Source organism: Crocodylus siamensis, chromosome 8 (assembly GCF_052110815.1).
Source record: "Crocodylus siamensis isolate JL-2025a chromosome 8, ASM5211081v1, whole genome shotgun sequence".
Taxonomy (NCBI): Eukaryota; Metazoa; Chordata; order Crocodylia; family Crocodylidae; genus Crocodylus; species Crocodylus siamensis.
This window is the reverse complement of record NC_143402.1, coordinates 55,703,611-55,725,126: the sequence shown is the minus strand read 5'-3', so window position 1 is coordinate 55,725,126 and position 21,516 is coordinate 55,703,611. Positions and strand designations below refer to the sequence as shown.

At 58.4% G+C, this 21,516-nt stretch overlaps 2 protein-coding genes across 3 annotated transcripts; one reads left to right on the top strand and one right to left on the bottom strand.

Moving 5' to 3' along the window:
- Positions 1 to 900: 900 nt before the first annotated feature.
- Positions 901 to 19,816, top strand: TECR (trans-2,3-enoyl-CoA reductase). 2 transcript variants are annotated; one of them, XM_090060435.1, is made up of 13 exons: positions 901 to 1,013; positions 12,123 to 12,173; positions 14,896 to 14,947; positions 15,366 to 15,410; positions 15,635 to 15,738; positions 15,974 to 16,089; positions 16,595 to 16,700; positions 16,807 to 16,879; positions 17,301 to 17,344; positions 17,617 to 17,674; positions 18,108 to 18,196; positions 18,392 to 18,437; positions 18,903 to 19,816. In XM_090060435.1, the coding sequence occupies exons 1-13, from the start codon at positions 999 to 1,001 to the stop codon at positions 19,028 to 19,030; spliced, it is 927 nt and encodes a 308-aa protein (XP_089916561.1). In that variant the 5' UTR covers positions 901 to 998; the 3' UTR covers positions 19,031 to 19,816. The 2 variants fall into 2 exon arrangements, with proteins under 2 accessions (XP_089916561.1, XP_089916560.1); XM_090060434.1 differs by lacking the exon at positions 901 to 1,013 and having other exon boundaries at positions 11,967 to 12,173.
- Positions 19,817 to 20,190: 374 nt separating this feature from the next.
- On the bottom strand, positions 20,191 to 21,401 carry NDUFB7 (NADH:ubiquinone oxidoreductase subunit B7). Its single transcript, XM_090060442.1, has 3 exons — positions 21,145 to 21,401; positions 20,874 to 21,042; positions 20,191 to 20,339 (listed from the first exon to the last, which is right to left on the bottom strand). Exons 1-3 carry the CDS (start codon positions 21,254 to 21,256, stop codon positions 20,240 to 20,242), a joined length of 381 nt encoding a protein of 126 aa, XP_089916568.1. The 5' UTR covers positions 21,257 to 21,401; the 3' UTR covers positions 20,191 to 20,239.
- Positions 21,402 to 21,516: the final 115 nt, after the last annotated feature.

Genomic DNA, 21,516 nt, shown 5'->3' with positions numbered 1-21,516 from the left:
TCATGCAGTACCAGGTGCTTGAACCTGTGTCTTCCCCCAGCCCTTCCCCCAGCGCCTTGCACCACGGGGGCCTGCTCCTACTGCAGCCATGACAGCCCCCTCTGGCTCCCCTGAAGGGAATGGATGGCAGCTGCTTGGACTTCAGTTAATCTCTATGCAGTCTATATATATTTAGGTTATATTTAAGCATAGACAGTCTGTAATGTGCAAATCCACCCTGACTTTCACAGCTCCTTGCAAGCCAGCCCCTCAGCCACCCCCTGCCTCCTCCGACCAGGGGTGCCCTGATGCAGTTATGGATGGGCTGGGCATGCTGGGGATCAGGGATCGGCAACAGGGTCCCTGGTCAGGGTCCCTGACCCTCCGTGCTGGCTCCAGGGCCTGGCCTGGGTTCCCCCAAACTCCATACCCTGCCCTGCCCAGCCTTCCTGGGGCTGCAGAAAGGGTGTGGTGCCCCCCCACAGCGTGAGTCACGGGGCTGCTGCTCTGCACTACCCCCGTGCCCGCCAGGCGCCTGAGTCTGGGATGAGTCTGAAGCCGTGCTGCAGGGCTGGGTCCTGGTCCTGCCCCTGCCCCCATTGCCCTGCAAATGCCCCTCCTCCGCCTGTCCATGCCCCCAGAGGGTCCCGGGCCCCCTCGATCGCAACCCCCATGCCCACCTGCCTCAGGCAGCCCCTACAAGCCTTCGCCGTGACCACGTGCGTGGGCGGGCCCTATTCCCCCACCCCGTGACTCGATTGGCTTGTTCCCCAGTCACTCCACCCGGCTTCAGTGCTCCCTATTAGGCAGGACGCCGTCACGCGTCGCCGTTACCATGGAGACGTTTGGGGCGGGGCGTCACGCCTCGCTCACTCTGATTGGCTGCGTAGCCTTGGCCGGGACTCCTCGGATTGGTCGGCCCGGCGAGCGGGGCTCCTCCCCCCAGGTGAGGACCGGGACGATCACGTGAAAGCGGTGGGTGCCAGGCGGCAGCAGCAGCGGGTGCGGAGCGGGGAGTTATGAAGCACTATGAGGTGAGGAGGCCGTTGGCGTACCCCTCACACTGGGGCTGTGACCCGTCCCCCTCCCTCCCTCGCCAGGAAGGGCCCACTGCCGGAGTGCTCCGCCCTGAGAGGTAGCGGGCGCTCTGCGCATGCGCGGGCTGCTGGAGCGTGCCAGTACGCTTGCGTGGATTCGGTGAACAGAAGGGTGCATGCGCGGAGGAGAGTGGATCAAATCAGAGGGCGCATATGCAGAAAAAACACTGGATGGGCGCAGGCGCACAAGATGTCATGGGGGTGGTGGGGTAAGCTCGCGCATGCGTACGTGCGAGATAGAAGGGCGGGTATGCTCTGAGTGGAGCTGAGAACGCGTGGTTTCTGCCTGTAACCTCCGCTGCAGATCCTTGTCCGCTGGCTGCAGGCACGGCCCAAGTCTGTGCACGCTTCAGGCAGCAGCTTGCAAAAGCTGCCTCCTGTGTGCCCTCACTTGCCTCCTATATCTGCTTATCTGGGCCCTGCAGAGGCTTGGGGTGGGTGGGGGCTGTTAGTAGCCCCAGTCTGCCCAGCCAGCCTGCTTAATCCTCCCAGGAAGCTGTTCTCAGGGAAGGCTGCATGGTGTCCACACAGCCTTGCCAAGCAGGTAGGAGGGTACAGAGGCCTCCACACAGTGGTGTTATCTCTGCGCACACTCCTCTCCTAACGCAGCTCGTGGCTTGGCAACTTCAGAGGACCCAACTGTATGGGAGCTGCCTCCCTGGATGTCTGGGTAGCAGCAGACCCTGTGAGCAAATGTTTTGTTTAGCCCTCAGTGTGTTAAGGATCCAGACCTCTCTGGGAGGCAGCAACTGGGCCAACTGGTGTGTTAAATCCAGCATGGTTTGTTTTTAAACCCATATCCCTCCCCCAGTGGATGTCATAGGGTAGAAAACTAAGGGGTTTGCTTCTGTTTGGCCTCCCTCCCTGCAAAAGTCATGCGTCCTTCTAGTCTTGTGATTCCAGCAGGTGGTTTTGGGAGCAAAGGTGCATGTTGCATACCAGAAGATAACAGTAGATAGGAGGACAGGTGATCAGATACTTCAGGTGTCTCCAGTTCCTTTTAAGGCTGCTAGGGAATATTGGGTGTGCAGACACCTGTGCTCATTTGTGTAGTGTCTGGTGGCAGGGTGCTGAAGCTGTGATGGTCCAGATTTTGGAAATCATAGAAAAAATGATTATTGGAAGGGACCTCAGGAGGTCACCTAGTCCAGCCTCCTGCTCAAAGCAGGACCATCCCCAGCTATAGATATGAGGCATGGATTTTTATGGGCAATACCTTTTATTGCACCAACTTTGTAGCTGAGATAAAGTTAGATGAATGCAAGGCATAATGCAGAATGCCTTGTTCTCGAAAGCTTGTCCAACTTTATCCCAGCCATGATGTTGGTCCAGCAAAAGATATTCCCCATAAGAAGCCTTGCCTCTTGCAAACATCTACATGATTAGCAACACATAAACTCAAGAGATTTCCAGTAGGAATCCAGAGCATCAAATATGGGCTGGCTTCTTGTGGGCTTGCTGAGTTCTTTGGGGCAATAGAATTCCTCTAGTATTTTTCCATAATTAAGAAATAAATGAAAGCAAAGAGCTGGCATTTTCCTAGGGGAACCTTGATTCTAAGAAGGTTGAGGTTGACCATTGTCTAGTCCAGTGGGGGCCAGTCTGTTTGTCAGGTGGGCCACAAATTAGCTTCATACCTTCCCTTGCCTAATTGGCCTCTCTGCTTTTTACTCCCTGCCTGATCTTCTGCTTCTGCTGTCTGTTCTGTCTGCAGCTGTACTGCCTACTCCTTCCTGATCTGCTACATGCCACACACACAGGCTGCCCTTGTCACTCGTGGCACACGTATCGCAGCTTGGCCACCTGGGTCTAGTCTGTTCTTAGCATCTGATAAAAGTGGGCTGTCCTCTATGGAAGATCATGCCTCTCTGAGCCAGTTAGTCTCTAAGGTGCTTCTCTGAGCTGCCTGTTGCCTAGCTTCAGACAAGCTTGAAGAACTGCCTTTCTCTGCATCCTTCTAAACTGGCGGTGGCCAACCTGTGGCATGGATGGCATAGGAAGCCTCTGTGTGTGTTGTGTAGCAAATTGGGGAGGGGACTGCAGGCAGTATTGACAGGGCAGGGAGCAGAAAGCAAAGCAGTAGATCAGGCAGGGGTCACAGAGCAGAAATCAGAGCAGCAGATTGGGCAGGGGAAGGGGTTCTGAGTGGGACTCTGGAAGGGTGTGGGGCTGTTCTAGACAGTACAAGGTAGGCTACACAGCCAGGAATCAGCAACCTTTCAGAGTGGCAGGCCAGGGACCTGCGACCTAGTTGCCCTGAGATGCTGATCCCCTGCTGCTCCAATCCCCTCCCTGCACTGTGTGCCTCCTCTACCTCCTGAGTGCTGCTGAAAACCACAGCAAACACTGAAGGCTTTAAGTCACCAATTTAATGCAGCCCATTTAATTTGGTGGCCCTGCCCCCCCTGGATAGCTTGAGTTAGCCCAGCAGGATCCAAGACCTGTGAGTAGTGGGGAGGAGGACCTGGATGCCTTCTCTATACACCCTTATGGGGCCAGGGGGGTCTGTGCTCTGTGGTTATGATTCATGGGTAATTTTACATGCATGGGGCACTGACGGCCACAGCCCCAGAAGGGAGGGCATTTCCGTGGTTTCCCTCTACCTGTATCCTGTACCTCCTAATACATGGTTACCCCATGGCTGCCTTTATTGGGGGGCTCCTCATGGTCCTGTTTCAAGCAAGATATGTGCCCTATTTCCCCCACATACCATACATCCTGAAATATAATATGTACTGTGCTTTTGAAAGGCAGAATGAAGAAGAAAAGATCTTTGTTTGTAGCAAGTAACTGAGCAGCAGCAGATAAGGGAGCCTGAGAGTCATGTGCAGATGCAGATTTTTTTCCACAACCAGTAGAAGTGGCTCTTACCATATTTCTCACATATAAGCACAGTGAAATTTCAAGCAGGTGTTTTTTGGGAAAGGGGTGCATGTGGTGTATGAGAAAGTATGGTCAAGCTGAGGCCAGATTATTAGATATTTCTCTCTTGCTTGCTGAGGGGCTGGGAGCCACAGGCATTGTGGAGGGGTATGGGTGTGCTGGCTTAACCCATGTTTGATCTACTCCCAGTTGCTTTCACTCATCCTGGATGAACCACTAGGAAGTATTTTTTTCCCCAGACTTGAGCTGTAAGCTCAAAATTGCCTGGATCCCAACATGCCCTGATCCAGGGGTAACACTGAGACTCTCAGCTCCCCCCCACCCCCAGGATCCTACCTGAATAGATGCTGAAGTGGGGGTGTGGAGGGTGGAAGGGGATGTAGACTCTAAGCAAAGGGTCCTGTCATGATTCCCTGATTTCTGCTTAGGTTTCCATGGGCCAGGGAAGGCATTGGATTGCATGGTCTCTGCCAAGCTGGGTTGTAGCCAGCCTCATCCCCAGCCAGATCCCTGGGAGGGAGCATCTGGCTGCAGAGAGGAAGGGTCTATGAGTTTTCACCACCATGTGTATGGCATTGGTTATCCCAGAGAGCATGTGCCCAGTGCTGGAGGCTTTTGTCTTTCCCCACTTGCCTTTCATGGGGCTGCACTGGGTGGTAGAAGCAGGGGATATGAATACAAGAAGGATCGCTTATTCCTTCTCCCCTTGCCTCTCAGAAGCTCCTGAGCTTGTGACTTCCTGAGCAAAGCCATGTGGCTGCAGGCTCCATGCCAGGGCCAGCTGATGTATGGAGCCTACAGGACCCAGCTTGTACAGCCAGGGATGAAGGGGGGACACAGCCCTACACCTGTCTTGTAAGCAGATCTGTGCTGAGATCTGCAGGGCTATTAATATGGGCTGGGAGCTGGCTGTCCCTGTCAGCTCAGCAGTTCCTTCAGCTGCTCATGTGACAGGCTGTCCCACTAGTGAAGGGGTGTGTGTGCGCGCCTGTGTGCATATATGTGCATTTTGGGGTGCCTGTGCATGCATGTACATGTGTGTGTGTGAACTCTGCACAGCATGATCTGTGAGGTAAATGGAAAATGCATCCAGGCTGGGGGCAATGTGGGGTGGGGGATGGGACAATGGGATGGACAGGCAGAAGGGAGGTGCCTGGGCAGGGCATGAGGCTCAATGCTCCATGACACTGCCTCTGGGTCAGGCTGGGCTCCTGGTGCTGCAGCCTTGAAGCTGGCTCTTGAAGCTGTTTCCAAGGGGGGCAGGGATCCTTCTTGCAGGGCTCCAGCCTGGCCCAGCAATCACTGGCAGGCAGCAGGAGGGGAATCCAAGGGGCCCTGGCCCCAGGCCTTCTCCTGGCATTCCCAGCAGGTCCAACCATGGCTCTGGCCTCAGTCCAGGCTGGATTGAGCAACTGCAGGCAGCTTGTGCCACAGCAAAACCTCTCCAGTCTGTATGAATGTAATCAGGGTAAAAGTCCTTCCTGACCCCCAATCTGGCATCAGTCTGACCCTGAGCAGAGGAGTGAGACACCCTAGCCAGGAACTTCCGAGTTTGAGTCCGAGCAGGCAGCCCAGTCACCATCCCCAGCCTGGGCTGCAGCCAACATGCAGTGCCTTTGAGGGAGACTTAAAAACACTCTTGGGTACTACAAGGGGCAGGGGCAGCTTCTGGGTGTGGCACATGGCAGATGCTGAGGGGGCAAGCAGCACAGAGAAGATGGGGCAGGGGGTAGAAAGCAGGATAGTAGGTCAGACCAGGAACAGATAAAAGAGCAGCCAATGGAGCAGAGGCTGTGAGCAGAAAGCAGAGGTCAGATTATTGGTGTGGACTTGTGGGGGGTGGGGAGGGGAGGGGAGGGGGTGTTGCTTTCCTCTGTAGAGTGGCATGGCCCAGAAGCTGCCCCTGCCCCTTGTAGTACTTGTGCCTCAGCTTGATGCCCCCCCCCACTTTAGAGGAAGACACCCAACCAAGGTTTGTCTGGAGCACTGGTGGACTGGGGGTGGTGGTGGTGGTGGTATTGCTTTCCTTTGTAAAGGGACACAGCCTCTGCCTGGCCTCTCAAGTGTATATTAATAACCTTCTACACCAGCAGGACTTTGGCTGCTGTGGTCCTCCTGGTCTCCATGTGGCAGTGTCAGGTGTGTCTGGGATGACCATAGTCTTACATAGAGTTAGAGGATAGATTTATCTGGGGTGGTTTAGACAGAGCTGATCCTACTTCAGGCAGGGGCTTGAACTAGATTACCTCTGGAGGTCCCTTCCAGCCCCACTTCTTGAGGACTCAGTGATTCTGTCTTATTCTGTCTAGTCCTTTTTGAGCCTGGCTGTACTCTGTGCTTCTGGTGATGCGTTCCACAAGTTAACCATGAGTTGCCTAAAGAACAAAAGTCCTTTCTCTTCCCTTGAAATCTGTCTCTTGCTCATTTTGGTGGGTGCTCCCTCATTCACATACCCTGGGACCAGGTGAAGAACAGTTACCTGTTGCCTTTGTTTTTAGGATTTTACAGATATTTGCAGATGATTTCATCACTGAGTGCGGGCTCTGCCCATTCCCAAACATACCTGGTTAGATGTAGGTGAACAGCTGCTGCTTTTTGCCCCTGTTTTTGGAAAAGATTGTGCAAATTCGGCCTGGAGACCTTGAGCGGTGCTAAACCAGAAGGTCACCACCATGCAACCACCCTGGACAGCTCTGAACTCCCCTGAGAAGGGGGTGCTGGCATGGGGCAAGGGGTAGGGTGATGGGGGGTCAGTTCCTCTCTCTGTTCTCAGCAGTGCTGTGGACATGCATTCCCCGTAGGCGGCTGGGGTTTGGCAACTGATGGGTGCAGCTTGTTCCTCCACAGCTGGCTCTGCATTAGGACTCCTTTCATGTGGGCCTTCTCACTGCTGGCAGTTCCCAGCCCAGCTTTGTCTCCTACAGGAAATCAGATTGGGGCTTCTCTGCTGGGGAAGCGTCAGCTTTGAGGAGTCTGATTCCTTTGGCTGCTCCTGCAAACCGAACTCCTTCACCAGCCTTTGGCTGGAGAGTCCCTATACCCAGTTCATAGAACTAGTGCTGGCTGTGCTCCATGGAGGTCCCGTCTAGTCCAACCCTCTTATACAAGCCAGTCCAGGCACATCCTTGTCTAGCTTATTACCAAAGTTACACAGCAACCCTATTTCAGGAAGACATGCAGAGCCCCAGAACCTGCTCCAGGTGAAGCCGTGGGCTGGCAGTGCCCTGCCTTCAAAAAATGTTCAACTGTACTCGGGAAGTCCCAGGCTGAGGCCATGCTCCCACTATAGAGGAAGGCAACCCACCCCCCTCCCAGTCTGTACCAATCTGACCAGGGGGTAAAATTCCTTCCTGGCTCCAAATGCAGCATTGGCCTGATCCTGAGCAGAGGCAAGATCCTCTAGCTAGAAGAACCATCCAAGGTTGAGTCCCAGTAAGAGCACTGACACAGCCCAGTCACCATCCCCAACCAAATGCCTCTGGGGACGGTGAAAAAAGCCTTAGACATCTGTAGCAACAGGAGTGGCTGGGGTGGGGTGGGGAATCTTTCCTGGCCTCATGTGGCAACCAGCAAAGAACCCATAGTAGAGCATAGGCATCACTGTGCCTAGCCCTAGATCATCCCTGGTGCCTGTCCAGCCTCTTCTTGAACACTTCCAGTGATGGAGAGTCCACACCTTCTCTAAGTATCTATTCCACTGCTTCACTGCTCTAACACTGAAGAAGTTTTTCCTGATCTCCAGTCAAAACTTATACTGCAGCTTCAAGCCATTGGTCCACATCCTACTCTCTGCAGCAGGAGAGAAAAGGTGCTTTCCCTCTTTATGGCTGTCCTCAGGTGTTTGCAGACTGCTATCATGTCCCCTCTTAAGTGCCTTTTCCACAAGCTGAACATGTCTAGCTCCTTCAGCCTCTGTTTGTATAGATTTGCTTTTGAAGCCCTGTATCATCCTTGTGTCCTGCCTCTGGACCCTCTCTAACTTCCCCATGTTCTTTTTAAAATATGGAGCCCCACAGTGAGACCCGAGGAAGAAAGCCTTACATTTGGCAGCTTGTCTAACTTTGTTCCAACTACATAGTTGGTCCAATAAAAGAGATCACCCTAAGAAAGCCGAGCCCCGAACTGCACACGTGTGCAGTCAGTATTCTAGAGGAGGCCTAACCAGTGCTCAGTAGAGAGACAGATTTGCTATCTGTGTCTTGCATCCAGTGCTTCTATTACAACCACGTGAAAGGCAAATGGGGTTTTGTGATTCATCGTGACGCTACAGACTCCTACTGAGTCTGTGATCTACCAAGACTCCCACATCGTTCTCTGTTGTGTTGCCATCCAGCCAAGTGTCAGCGTTCCCAGGCTGGGGATGGTGACTGGGCTATGCCGATGCTTTTACTGGGACAAAAAGCCTGAGGTTCCTCTCTAGAAAGTCTTGCCCTGTTCAGGGTCGGAGTGATGCTAAATTTGAGGTCGGGAAGGAATCCCGTCCTCACCACCCCAGTCAGATTGGTATGAATGGGGGTGGGGTTTGCCTTCCTCTGTATCGGGGGCATGGACTGTATCTGGGATCTCTTAAGTGTATATTGCCAACATTTCATAGGAGCAAGATGTTAGCTGCCGTGCTTCTCCTGCTTTGCCTGTAGCAGGTTAGGGTGCTAGGTCTGTGTTGTCAGGGTTGACGGTAGTTTTATGAAGAGTTTATACAATGGATTAGTCTGAGATGGTTTGGACAGAGGTGATCCTGTCTCAGGCAGGGGGTTGGATTAGATGTACCCTCTGGAAGTCCCTTCCAGCCCCACTTCTCTGCTATTGTGTTGATTCTATCTTTATTCTTTGTTCTGCCTTTTGAAAACAAGGGGCAGAATTGGGGCACACTATAAACTAGGAAATACGGTACCCCCAGGACAATCCCAGTGGTAGCTTGCCTGTTCCCACTGCAGCTCTTCCTCAGAGCCAGGAGAGACCATAGGGCCCCTCCGCTGCCAGATGTATCCACCAGGGGGTGGTGTTGAACCCCCCCCTTTGCCCCGCCTCACCAGCTGGTTCTGTTTGCAGCCCTGCATGGTATTTGGCAGCCCCTGGACCAACTGAAATAGGACCTGCCAAGGGAAGCTGTTAGGTAAACTGACAGCCAGCATCACTCCATTGCCACGACTGCCCGCCCCCTGCCCGCCCCCATACCCCCTGCGGCTGGGGCACATTGGCACCACTCTGTGCCAGCTCACAGCCAGGTCAGTCGTCCCCCATGGGCAGGATGGGGCAGCCCGAGGTCCCAGTAGTGCCCCCCATGCTCCCACTCCAACTCAGCATCCTGCTGTTACATGGTGAAACACATCACCCCTGAGAGCAAGTAGGGACCAGGGGCATCCTTGTCCTGCCCCCTGCCTCAGTTTCCCAACCCTTACAAGACCTGGGTTCATCTTGCCCAGCCCTTGCTTCTCCAATGACAGACAACTACTCCATTATAGACCCCCTCCTTCCATCCTTCCTCCCCCCGCCCCCATCTGCTCCCTAATCCCTGACTGGAGAGATCCTGGTGGGCCCATGTCAGAGCCCCTTCCCTCCTCTGGAACCAGCCCCTGCTGGGGTGGGGGGTACTCAGGGCTGCATCTGCCTAGGGAGCGGGGTTCCAACTGGGTAGCAGGAGCTCCCCTCACCCCCACCTCCCTGCTGTGGCTGGAGGAGCTGAGAAGGAACCTGATCCTGGTGTTAAAATGTTCTCAATCAGCGAGGATTAAGACTGATGCTGCGGCATTCATTCCCACACTGGGCACTGATGCAACATGGGGGGAGGAACCCTACATCTGACTTGGGGGGGGGGGCGGGGCTGTGGCTGACAGGCTGGGAAACATGCAGCTCCATGCAAGGGACTCACAGTGGCCCAGGCACCCCACCTGTCTCTGGGGCTGGGCTAGGGGAACCACTGCCAGCATCCACCTGCCCTGCCTCAGACCCACACGTGGGGCTGGAGGTGTCCATGACTGGGTACTTCCTGGGTGAGCGGCTCTGGGAGTTGTGGTTTTCATCCATCCCCAGCTCTACCCCCTGCCCCCAAGCTCTTTGGACTCTTCTGGGGGCTTCAGTCTAGTGGGGACAGAGTCAGGGTGGACTCCCTGTGCTATTGGGTCTGGGCTGGGGGCTCTCTATCCCATCAGCCCAAGCTGCAGGGACTGAGTGGGGAGGGAATGTGGGGGCATGTCCCTGTGCGGGCTTGGACACTTGCAGACTGGCAGCCATGGTGCTTTGGGGGGATGTCCAGACCAGGGCCCATGGGTGGAGGGGATGGGGGTGAGAGGTTTGTTGGGGGTGCGGGCACTTGCCCTTGGACCAGCTCCTGCCTGACCCCATGGTGTGGGTCAGCATACAGTGCTGGGTTCAGAACCACATGCACTGGCATGTTCTTGCTCCCTGCCTCAGTTCCCCCCAGTCCCCTCCTCAGATACTAGCTCCGCCCTGCAGTTACAGAGCAGCCAGACCTCTCTGCAGCTGAGGTGGAAACTCCTGGCTTCCTTTCCTCTGTGAGGCTGCTAGCTGCAGCCCAGTTACCTGTCTGCCCTGCCAGGGGGGCTCCCCTGCTCTAAACCCATAACTCCCTACAGTCACTTGGGCCTGGGTGTAAAGGTTAGGCTGGCTGGAGCAGGAGGAGTTGTGGGGGCCACGCCGATCCCTCCAGTGCCAGGGGCTTGTCTGGGAAGGCCACAAAGCAAATCTCCCCCCCATCTCCCCATCAGGACAAGTAAGCCAGTCCTACCTGAAGGCAGTTGCGCTGTGCTGGGCATGCAGTTCCCTGGTCCCCAGGGACTCTGAGGATGGCTACATCCCATGGTGGCAGTGCTAGGGTAGCAGGTCTTCCCTTTTCTTTGTCTGCGCGTTGGGGCTGGCTTCCTCTGAACTCTCTGCTGCCTCCAGGACCCTCTGGTGACCCTCCCTGGAGCCTTGGTGGCTCCTTTTTGCTTCCAGGGGGTGGAGGCATGTGACAGCCATCCCAGCACCCAGGTGGGTGGCTATTAATACCCAGCTTGGCCCCGGGCCCCGCTGAGAACACAGATCTCCAGCCAGGCCACCCCCACACCCAGGCTGCGCAGCGACTCATAGCCTAGTTGTGGGACGGGGGGGTCAGAAGCAGCATATGTGGGGGCTGGATGGGGTCAGGGACTCTGGTGCAGTCTCCCCTGGACAGACTAAGTTCCCCCAGCCCCATTGCAGCTGGAGCAAGCTTGGGTACAGGCTGTCTTGTAAGGGTGGGGAAACTGAGGCAGCGGGCAGGGCAAGGACCACAGGATGCATCTGTTGGGGGCTGGGTTTTCAACCTGGCAGCCACTATCCCCAGCCCCACACTTTCCCCCTGGGCCAGAGCTCAGCCGCTGCCTCTGGACCCAGGGGCTATAACTGTGCAGGTCTCTTGTGGGGACTTGGTGCCCACTATGGGGTGCTGCCAGCACAGCCCTATCACAGAGGCACCCCCAGCTCTGCCCCCTCCTGATCTGCTGGGTTCATCTACTTGCTCCCCATTACACCCTGATGAGTGATGAGACTGGGCCTGGCTAGCACATCTGGCAGTGAGCATGGGGAGCAAGGCCCACCTTTGGGCACTGTCTCATCCCACTCTGGTAGGAGGGAAAGAGGCCAGGCCCCGATCCCCTGTGGAGCTGTGGGTCGCTCCCCAAGGCATACAGGTCCCTGGTGTGACAGGTTCTTGCCTGCAACATAGGGACCCCCTCCCCAGGAGCTGGGCTCTGCTTGCATCCTTCCCTGGGGTGGATGGACAGCGCTAATGAGGACAGCACTAATGAGAGAGGCTGGCCACCTGCCTTGGCCCATTCAAAGGGCTGGGCACTGGGGCGGTGCTAGCCTCCCTGCAAGCTGGCGGTGCCTTTAAAAAGGCCCTGGTCCCGAGGAGCTGGCCTGGTTATATTTAGCTGGCCGCGGGCACAGCACTGATCGGGTTACCCCTCGGAAGGCAGCTCCAGCCGCTCTAAGCTGTTGGCGGAGGCGCTGATCCCTGGGGATCCCCTGGGCGGGCACAGCAGAGCCCTGGGGGGTGGCATGGAGGGTGGTGGGGCAGCAGGCGAGGGGGGGCAGGCAGTGCCTGGTGGGGCAGAGGGCACAGGGTTGTGGCGCCCACCCAGGGTGGCCAAGAAGGCTAAGAAGGCCGTTCTCTTCTTTGAGGTGGAGATCCTGGACGCCAAGACACGCGAGAAACTCTGCTTCCTCGACAAGGTGAGGGGCTGTGGGCACCTACTACCCCAGGGGCAGGGGGTGGAGGGAGCACAGGGTGAAACTCAGTGACCCTATCCCCTGGACCCAAGGGAAGTGGGGGGTGCCACCCTGTACAAGGTGGGGTAGTAGGATGTGCCACCGTGCACTGGCATAGAGTATGGCAGGATGTGCCACCCTGCAAGGAGAGGGAGATGTGAGGCGTGCCACCCTGCATGGGGGAGGGGGTACTGGGATGTGTCATTCTGCACAGGGGTGTGTTGGCATACCCCAGCCTACATGGTAGGAGAGATGTTGGGGTGTGCCATCCAGTGGGGGGTGTTGCTGGGGTGTGCCATCCTGCACTAGAGGAGCAGGTCATGCCACCTTGCACTGGGGGGATGTTGGGGTGTGATGTGCTGCAGGGGGATATTGTGACATGCCATCTTGCTGGAGGTGGGGGGTTGCTGGGGTGCGTGGTTACACCATAGGCTGTGGGTGCCACTGCAGCTCTCTCTCCCTGGAGCTGGCATGGCCAGGATGTGCCAGCCCTCAGCATCAGGTGTGCCCCAGCACCCTTGTCCCCACAGCATGTTGTGTCCCCCCTCTGCTACTGGGGTGCAGCTGAGATCCTACTTATTTCCTGCCCTCCGCTGACAATACTTCAGCCCTGACCTATTTCCAGGCTGCTCATGGCCCAGCTTGGGCAGCATGGTGGGGGCCCATACCCAGGGCAGCATCTCCCCAGGCTCCCTGGGTCAGCTGGCAGGCCCCTAGAGCCCCCCTCATCAGTATGCACTCAGATCCTGCCCCCAGGCACCTCTGCCTGCTTCCCACACTGCCCCCTGCCTTGCCCAGAACCTTTGCTGTTCCCATGTCTGCTACATCTTGTGGTCTCATCCCTTTCTAAGCCCCTCCCCAACCCCAGCTTCAGTCACGGGGCTGTAACTGTCTGTGGGCTCCAGATCCTGCTGTCCCTTCTGGGGCACAGGCTGGGCTGCTGAGGGGGGGTCTGGCAGCAGCCTGGGCCCCGCAGCCAGATGCATAGAGGTGCTACCCCCCCCAGCTGAACCAGCTGCCCCAGGCTGAGGCCGGAAAGAACCAGGGCTCTGGCTAGGCCCCCCAGCCTCCCACCCCATGCAGGAGCTCCAAGGGAAGGGACTGAGCCATGCATACACATATGCATATGTATAGGCATGTGTGGGCCCAGATGCCTCCTACCTGAAAGAATCACTTGGGATGATGGGGGGCAGGGTGGCTGTCTGCCTGCCTGGGCCTCTTGCCCTGAGGTTGGGGGGACTGGCTAGGCAGCAGGAGACATCCACACTGACAGGGTTCAGGAGCCCTCCTAGTGCTAGGGGCTGGCAAAGGGTCTCTATCCCTGGCATCTTTCTGGAGGACCTCAGAGTCAGGGCCCGGGGTGGTTCATCCAGGTTCTCTCCTGGCCCAGTCATCTGGAGCCCTGGCATCTGTTCTCCCAGCATTCCTTCATGTCATGTGTGGACCAGGCTATGGCAACTGCAGGATCCAGGGGCCAAGATAGGACCTTCTGGGCACTGGGGAAGTGAGACCTCCATCACTGCATCAGTGTCCAGGAACCAGTCTTGGCTGCTTCTGGCTCCCTCCTGAAAACCAGCCCTCCTGCTTTTGGGCCCCTCTTCTCTGGATGGACAGGCCTGCCCCCATACCACCCCCCTCTACCCACCCAGGGCTTTGCCCCCAGGTGTCTGGACACAGTGCAGGGTCCCTTAGCAACCAAATTTGGGGAAGAATCAGCCCTGTGCCCATTACCAGGAGCCCCACAAGGCCCCCTTCTGTGAGGATGTCCCCCTGGAGCTGGGTGTTGGGCAAACTGAGGCATGAAGCCAAGAGAAAGGGGGCTGCATGGCTGATGGGTGCTGGGGGTGAGGAGAGAACCCAGGGTCCTTCCTCTGCCCACCCTCCCTACCATTCCACCACCCTTGATGTCAAAGATGGGAGAGTGAATTTGGAGGCAGGGGTCTGTGTCTGATTCTGTTCTTTTTGGGGGGGGGGTGGAGAAGGGGGGCATGTTATAGCAGGGCTCAGAGCTGGTAGGGGCCAGGTAGGGCTTCCCCTTTCCACCCCTCAGCAGCCCCTGCCCTAGTTCTAGCCTCTGCCAGTGGGCACTTTTCTGTGGCTTGGCCAGGCCCTGGGGTTTCCCCTGCCCCTGCCTGGGGGTGGGGTGGGGTGGGGAAGGGTCCAGTGTCCCCCTGGCCAGACCAGGGTCTGGCTGCATCGATGCAGCTGGAGCTAATCCCTCCTAAGCTGCCCATCCCTGCAGAGCTGTGGGGAGCTGAGAAAGACCCTCCTGCCCAGGGAGCCAGGGCCTGCCTGGCAGCTGTTGGACACCTAATACCAGCACCTACTGGGCATGTTTGTGTGTGTTTGCCTGTGTGATGGGGCCTGGGGTAGCCCCAGGTCTCCCCTCCTGGGAAGCAGTGGGCAGAGGGCATCTGGCTTCCCCAGCCTTGGTGTTTGGCCCCTGTCCAGTGTCACCCCTTTTCCCCATGCCCCACAGGGTGGGCATGCAACGCTGGCACTTCCCCTGGCAGACACATGGCTGCCTCCAGCTGGAAAAGGGTGTGTGTGTGTGTGTGTGTGCGCGCGCGCGCGCGTGCGCCCTTTCCCAGTTCTGGGGAGCAGGCTCCCAGCATGGGGAGAGTGGTTGGGGTAAGGGGGAACACAGCCTGCACTCACCACTGACTGTCTGCATATGTCTGTTCAGGTAGAGCCCAATGCCACCATCGCTGAGATCAAGACGCTCTTCACCAAGTCCCGTATGTATGGGCACCTGGTGGGGTCCTGCAGGCCACCCCTCCCACCCTGTCAGGGGACTTCCCCTGTCCTCCACTCCTCCCTCAGCATCTCATGGGGATTCCTTCTGCCATCCTGGCCCCTCCCCTCTGCTGCTCAGCATCTCATGCCCTCCCCCCTCTTCCACCCTGTCACAGGGGGTGCCCCCCATCAATGTCCCTTCTTGCCTCTGACCCTGGCCTACAGTCCCCCTCAAGAGGGTAGGGTCCACACATCCCAGTGGGCAGGGCACTGGGCCAGAGGGTGTTTTCATCTTGGGGAGACCTCCTGTATCACAGTGGAACAGGGCAGAAGGGAGGAGGGGAAACTGAGGCACAATGAGGCCAGGCTGGAGCCCCCGAGTAGTAGGAGTTACGGTGCCACCTGCTGTTCCCTCTTCAGATCCCCAGTGGTACCCGGCTAGACAGTCCCTGCGTCTGGACCCCAGTAAGTGCACCCACCCCCATCATCCCATTGCAGTGCCCTGGGCTGGGGGACCGGTGCTGGATCTAGGCTGGGCTGGGAATGAATCCCAGCCCCCACCTCCTGCTGCAGCCAGGGGCAGATGGCATTACCTTGGCTGGCAGGGGGAGGCATCACTCTGGCTCTTAGGGCTTCAGGGGTTTCATGCCCCACTGCCTCCCCTCGCTGACTCTGCCCCCACACCCCAGAAGGCAAATCTTTAAAGGACGAAGATGTGCTGCAGAACCTGCCTGTGGGCACAACGGCCACCCTCTACTTCCGGGACCTGGGTGCCCAGATCAGCTGGGTGACGGTGAGAGAGACCCATCCTGCCTGGGGGATTCCTCCCCACCCCCATTGGGATTCCTCCTCACCCTTGGAAACCACTCCATTCCTGTGTCACTCCCAGGGATCCCCCCCAACCCAGGGGATACCTCCTGTTCCAGCCCCTCCCCCATTATGGGGATCCCCTGAGGCTGAGAGAGCCCTGAGTGTGGGATGCCCCAAGGATCTGATCTGCCCCCCCAACTCGCACACAATCCAACCAGGTGTTCCTGACAGAATACGCAGGGCCCCTGCTCATCTACCTGCTCTTCTACTTCCGTGTGCCCTTCATCTATGGCCCCAAGTACGACTTCACCTCCAGCCGCCACTCAGTCGTCCAGTGAGTATGGAGGATAGGGATGTGGGGGGGGCAGGGTTGTGAGGGTGAGGGGGCTTGGACCTAGTGTGGGGTGGGGCATATGGAGGAGTTCAAATGAAGGGAACAGGTTGCTGGGGCCTGGCCAGGGATGGGGGCAACAGCCAGGGGCTTGGGTAGGTGGAGCCATGGAGGGGGGGGGCAGGCAGGGAGGGCCATGTTGCCAGGGGAGGTGGGGGGGGGGTATATGCTAGGGGCCCAGCCATGGGGGTGGGGCAGGACACTGGCACCCGGTGGGCAGGACATGTATTGGGGTTTGAAGGGAAAGCCCATGTTGTGGGAGGGCAAGGCTTAGGGGCCTGGCAGGGGGGCACATGCTGGGCCTGGGGGGTGGCTGGGGGCACAGTAACTTGTGGGGGAAGGGGGGAGGCCAGGGGGACCCCAGGCAGTCCCTCCCCAGGACATGGGGCACAGGGGCCTTAGGCTGGTCTGCCCTCCCCTACCCGTGATTTCCTAATGCCCCCACCAGCCTGGCCTGCATCTGCCACTCGTTCCACTATGTGAAGCGTCTGCTGGAGACACTGTTTGTGCACCGCTTCTCCCATGGCACCATGCCCCTGCGCAATATCTTCAAGGTGAGAAGGGGGTGGGGGCAAAGGTTAGGTGGGGGGTGCTCTCAGACCCCAGGGTTCACCATGGTCAGCACTGCCCTCACCCAGCACCTCATCTGTCTGCCTCTAGAACTGCACCTACTACTGGGGCTTTGCTGCCTGGATGGCCTATTACATCAACCACCCGCTCTACACCCCGCCTGGTGAGTACCCCACCTCAGGCTGTGGTATCCCATAATGCACTGCACAAGGCTCCCAGCCCCACAAGGGAGCTGTGGGGGCCTGGAGGTGCTGTAGCCAAGGGGATTCCCTATGCCAGAGCCAGCCCAGGTCCTTGCCCTCCAGTTGAGCTTAGCTTAGCTTAGGCCTGGGGAAGGGCCTTAACCACATCGGGGACTGGAGCATCCTTCCAGGGTCCCCTTTGCCCCTGGCTGCACCTTGTTGGGCTCCCATAGCCCCCTCATGCCCCTGGGGGTGGGGAGAATTTGGGTAGGGAGAGGGGCCATTGTCTTGTTATCCCCAAGCTGCTCAGGCCCAAAGGTACCACTCCATGTACCCAGACCTGGAAAGCATGTCCTCTGCCTGGCTGACCTCTAACCTTTGACCTCTGTCTTCCCCCTGTAGCCTATGGAGAGGATCAGGTGAAACTGGCACTCATCATCTTCCTGGTAAGAACTGGGGGTGGGGTAGAGATGAGGGGTGGGTGGGGGGAGGTTGAGAGCACCCCCTGAGGGGGCCACAGGGAGAAGAGTGCCAGGGTTGAGGGTCAGACCTGGGGGTTGGGGGAGGCAGCACAGGGCTGTGATTGGTAGTGGCTGGACTCAATTGCCAGGGGTGGTATGGCACTGCCCCCCTGGTCTGCTAGGAGCCTTGATGGGGGAACTGGGTAGTTTGGGGGGATGCCCCTCCCACCTGATCCCTGGTCTGCCTCCTGCCACAGTTCTGCCAGTTGGGGAACTTCTCCATCCATATCGCCCTGCGTAACCTGCGGCCAGCCGGTGAGTGTGTATGCATGCTTGTGTGCCCAAGCCAGGGCTTGGTTGAGGGAAGGGGAATAGATCCTACCAGGTCTGGGGCTGTGTTGCAGGGGAAGGGTACCTCTGGTCTGAAGCCTCATTCCCCTGGGAGTTGAGGGAGCCAAGCTCAGGTGCAATCCCATCCAGCCCTTCCTGGCCAGTGCCAGTCCTATTGCCCCCCTTGCACAGGAGCCCACAAAGAACCACCCCACCTCTAAGTCCTGGGGGGCAAACTCAAGAGCAAGCCCAGGGGGTCCCAGCCTGACTAAGCCACTTCCTCAGGCCCAGAGGAACTTTTTGCAAAGTTCCTCACACCCAAGTCAGGATGAGAGGGCTGAGATGGGGGTGTGGGGATGTTTACAGGAGAGGGGTTGAGGTTGGCACTGTGTCCCAGCTATGCTCTGCCCCTCACCAGGCTCCAAGACACGGAAGATCCCGTACCCGACCAAGAATCCCTTCACCTGGCTCTTCCTGCTTGTGTCCTGTCCCAATTACACCTATGAGGTGAGATCCACCCCCACTGCCAACCAGCAACAGTAAGTGGGAGTTGTGGGGGGAGAGCTGCAGGGAGAAGAATCAGGTTCCCTGCTCTGTCGGGGATGCAGAGGCCTGTGGGTTGGGAGTGAAGGGCACTACAGGGCTGGGGGCAGGAGGACCCCTTCTGGCGTGGCTTCCCCCTCACAGGCCCTGTCCCCCCAGGTCGGCTCCTGGATTGGCTTCACTATCATGACACAGTGTCTCCCAGGTGAGGTGGGGGATGTGGAGAGAGGGCAGGGCTCAGGGGCTGCAGTGCCTCACCCAACATGCTGTGGGTGGGCACCAGGGCCAGGCCCCCCTCTCCAATACGGTTCCAAGCATCTCATGAGGGGAAACAGGCATGCTCTCCTGCATGTGCATGGGGGTGGAGGAGCAGTTGCCAGCCAACACCACTGTCCAGGGGCTGTCCTTCCTACCTCCTCTCCCAGCTGCATGTGGCTCCTAGCACCTCACAAGGAGAAACTGAGATACAGACAAGATGAGAGAGGCCTGCAGAGTCCTGGGGCTGTAGTATACTTCATCTGCTGTATCCAGAGCTGAGTGGAAAAAACCAGGGCCAGAACCCCACCCTTCTCACCCCCTATAGGGCTCCCTACATCTCCCAAGGTGAAACTAGGCATGGTGGGGAAGGGGGATGCTGCCACACCCCTGACATCTCCCCCCACCTCTGCAGTGGCACTGTTCTCGCTGGTGGGCTTTGTGCAGATGACAATCTGGGCCAAGGGCAAGCACCGCAGCTACCTGAAGGAGTTCCGTGACTACCCTGCCCTGCGCTCACCCATCGTCCCCTTCCTGCTCTGAGCTGCTGCCAACGCCTCCCTGCTCCCACCCAGGTCCATGCAGCTGCCCCCCACCTTCTTCAGACCAGAGCCCCTGCCCCTCCTGTCCTATGCCTGGTGGGGGGGTAACACCTTGGGACTGATGGGAGGCACTTGCCCTGGACCCAGATCCCAAACCCCTCTGCTCCGGCTTGGCTGGGGGGAGCTGTCACCCCTGGGGTGTGCAGTGCCCCTGCTGGCTGCCTGGCATACTCCACACTGGAAAGCTCCTGGGAGACCCCTACCCACCTTGTGCTGGGCAAGCCTCAGGACTAGCTCAGCCCTTCCCCAGTGCCTGCTGGGGCTGGTAAGGGGCTCACAGATAAAGCAGAGTCCCAAGGGCACCACTACACCAAGTGGGGAGCTTGTGAGGGACAGAGAAGAGCCTCAGGCAGCCCCATTTATCTTAAGTACAGCAGTGCTTCCCTTCCTCAGGGGTGACTGCTGGGGTGGGGGGGAGCAGATGGGCTAACACCCCCCACCCCCACCAAGGCAGCAGCCACAGTGTAATGTCAGCTTTGGAGAAGGGGAAGCTCCTGCCCTGTGTCCAGTGGCATGGAGTCTAGCTGTGACCAGCCGGGTGCAGGGTGGTCAGGTCTGGCCTCCTCTCTCTGACCCTGGGCCCAAGCAGTGCTGAGATCAGTGTGTCCCATGTATCCTCCTCCATTCATCTGGCCTGTGCCCCTGGTCAGTCTTAGCTGCAGCCACCTGCAAGTGGGGGGAGGGGCTCTGTCCAGATCCAGGGGAATAAATGAGCCAATGACTCTGATGCCCTGTGTTTCTACTGTGACTGCCTGTGTTTGCAGGGGGAGGCAGGTCAGGTGCTTATGGGCTCTCTTAGGTGGGGTCTGGCACCACCAGCCTTGGCATGAGGGGGAATCTACCACTGACCCAGCCCCACCCAGCACAGAAGGGGGGTGGGGGGCAGCTGGTCCTTGTTGGGGAGGGAAGAAGCAGTGAGGGAGCCCAGTACAGGGAAGAGGGTGAAACATGGGCAGGGAAAGCAGGGGCAGCCTCAGCTTGACCAGGCCCAAGGATGCCCCAGTGCAGAATTGCCCCCAGGTGTCCTATCCCTGACAGTGAAGGACTCACCCCAGCAGCTGCAGCAACGCCCACCCACCCCACAGGCATGGGGAGCCAAGGTAGGGAAGCAGATGTTTATTCCATTAAATATGGTAGACACAGCCAGGGGCTATGCAGCCAGGGCCTCCTTTTGCGCCTTCTCCTGGAGCCGCTTCCTCCGGGCCAGCAGGCGGCGCTCACGCTCAAACTCCTTCATGCGCATCACATAGCTGGGGGGTAACCACAGTCAAGGGACACCTGACACCACCCCCCAACCCACCCCAACCACGCAAGAGAAGGGGAGCAGCCAGGTGCCTGCTCAGGGTATAATGGCAGCAGGGGGATGGGCATTAACCCCTTCACAGCTGCTACCAGACAGAGGCTTTCACAGCATCAACATGAGCAGCTTCCTTAGGAATAGAGGTTGGTGAGGGGCCTGGGCTCCTCCTGCAGGCCCAGAGGGCACCTGGCCATGGGAGACCCCCCTCCCACTCCTCCACCCCCACTCTACTTAGGGAGCATCGAGACAAGTGGGCAACAGCTCACAGTCCCCCGCCACCCCCCAACAAAATGGCCCAGGACACCTGCAACCCACTCAGCCCCTGCGAGCCACCTCCACCACCCATCCCCACGGGGCAGAGCTCGCAGCTTCCCTCTCAGAGAGGTCTTTCCTCCCCACACCCCCATCTTTACCAGATGCCCCCGCCTGGGACAGCTTCCGGCCCCAGAAATCACCACGGGGGGAGGGGGGGGCGGGCACGTACTCGAGGTGCTCGCAGTAGTCCCAGTCGTGGCGCTCGGCCTGGCAGGCGAACAGGTTGGGGAAGGAGTCGCGTCTGCACTTCATGAACCGCAGCAGGTGGTGCGCGCAGTAGTCGCGCTGCGCCAGCGGGAGCCCCGCCGCGTCCATCTGCTCCTGCGTTGCCACCATCACTGCGGAGCGGGGTGAGGGGTCACGCTGCGGCCGGGCGCCCCCCGGACCGCACCGGCCCCGCTCCCCAGGGGTTAGAGGGCAGGGGGCGCGCGGGGTCTCACCGCGCTCGCGGCGCTCGGGTAGGCCGTAGAGCGGGTCGAAGCTGGGCATGCGTAGAGGGTCGGGCTCCACCTCCGCGTCGCCGAAATAGCGCCGTACCAGGTACGCCCCCATCGCCGCCGCCGCTGCTGCCTCGGTCACGGCGGGCGCCTGTTACCCCGGAAACGCTTCCTACAGCCACACATCCGCCGCGGATCCGGACCGGAAGAGAAAGGTAGGTGTTGCGCCGTAGAGATTCGAGCGGGGTATGAAGTCTAGAAGGGTGGGAGGACTTCCGGGTTCTCTTCTAGAGTGCGCATGTGGGGTGGGGTCCGCGCTCCTTCCCTCCCCGGACCATAGCAAGAAAGGGCGGAGCCTAAAAGGGCGGGAGGACT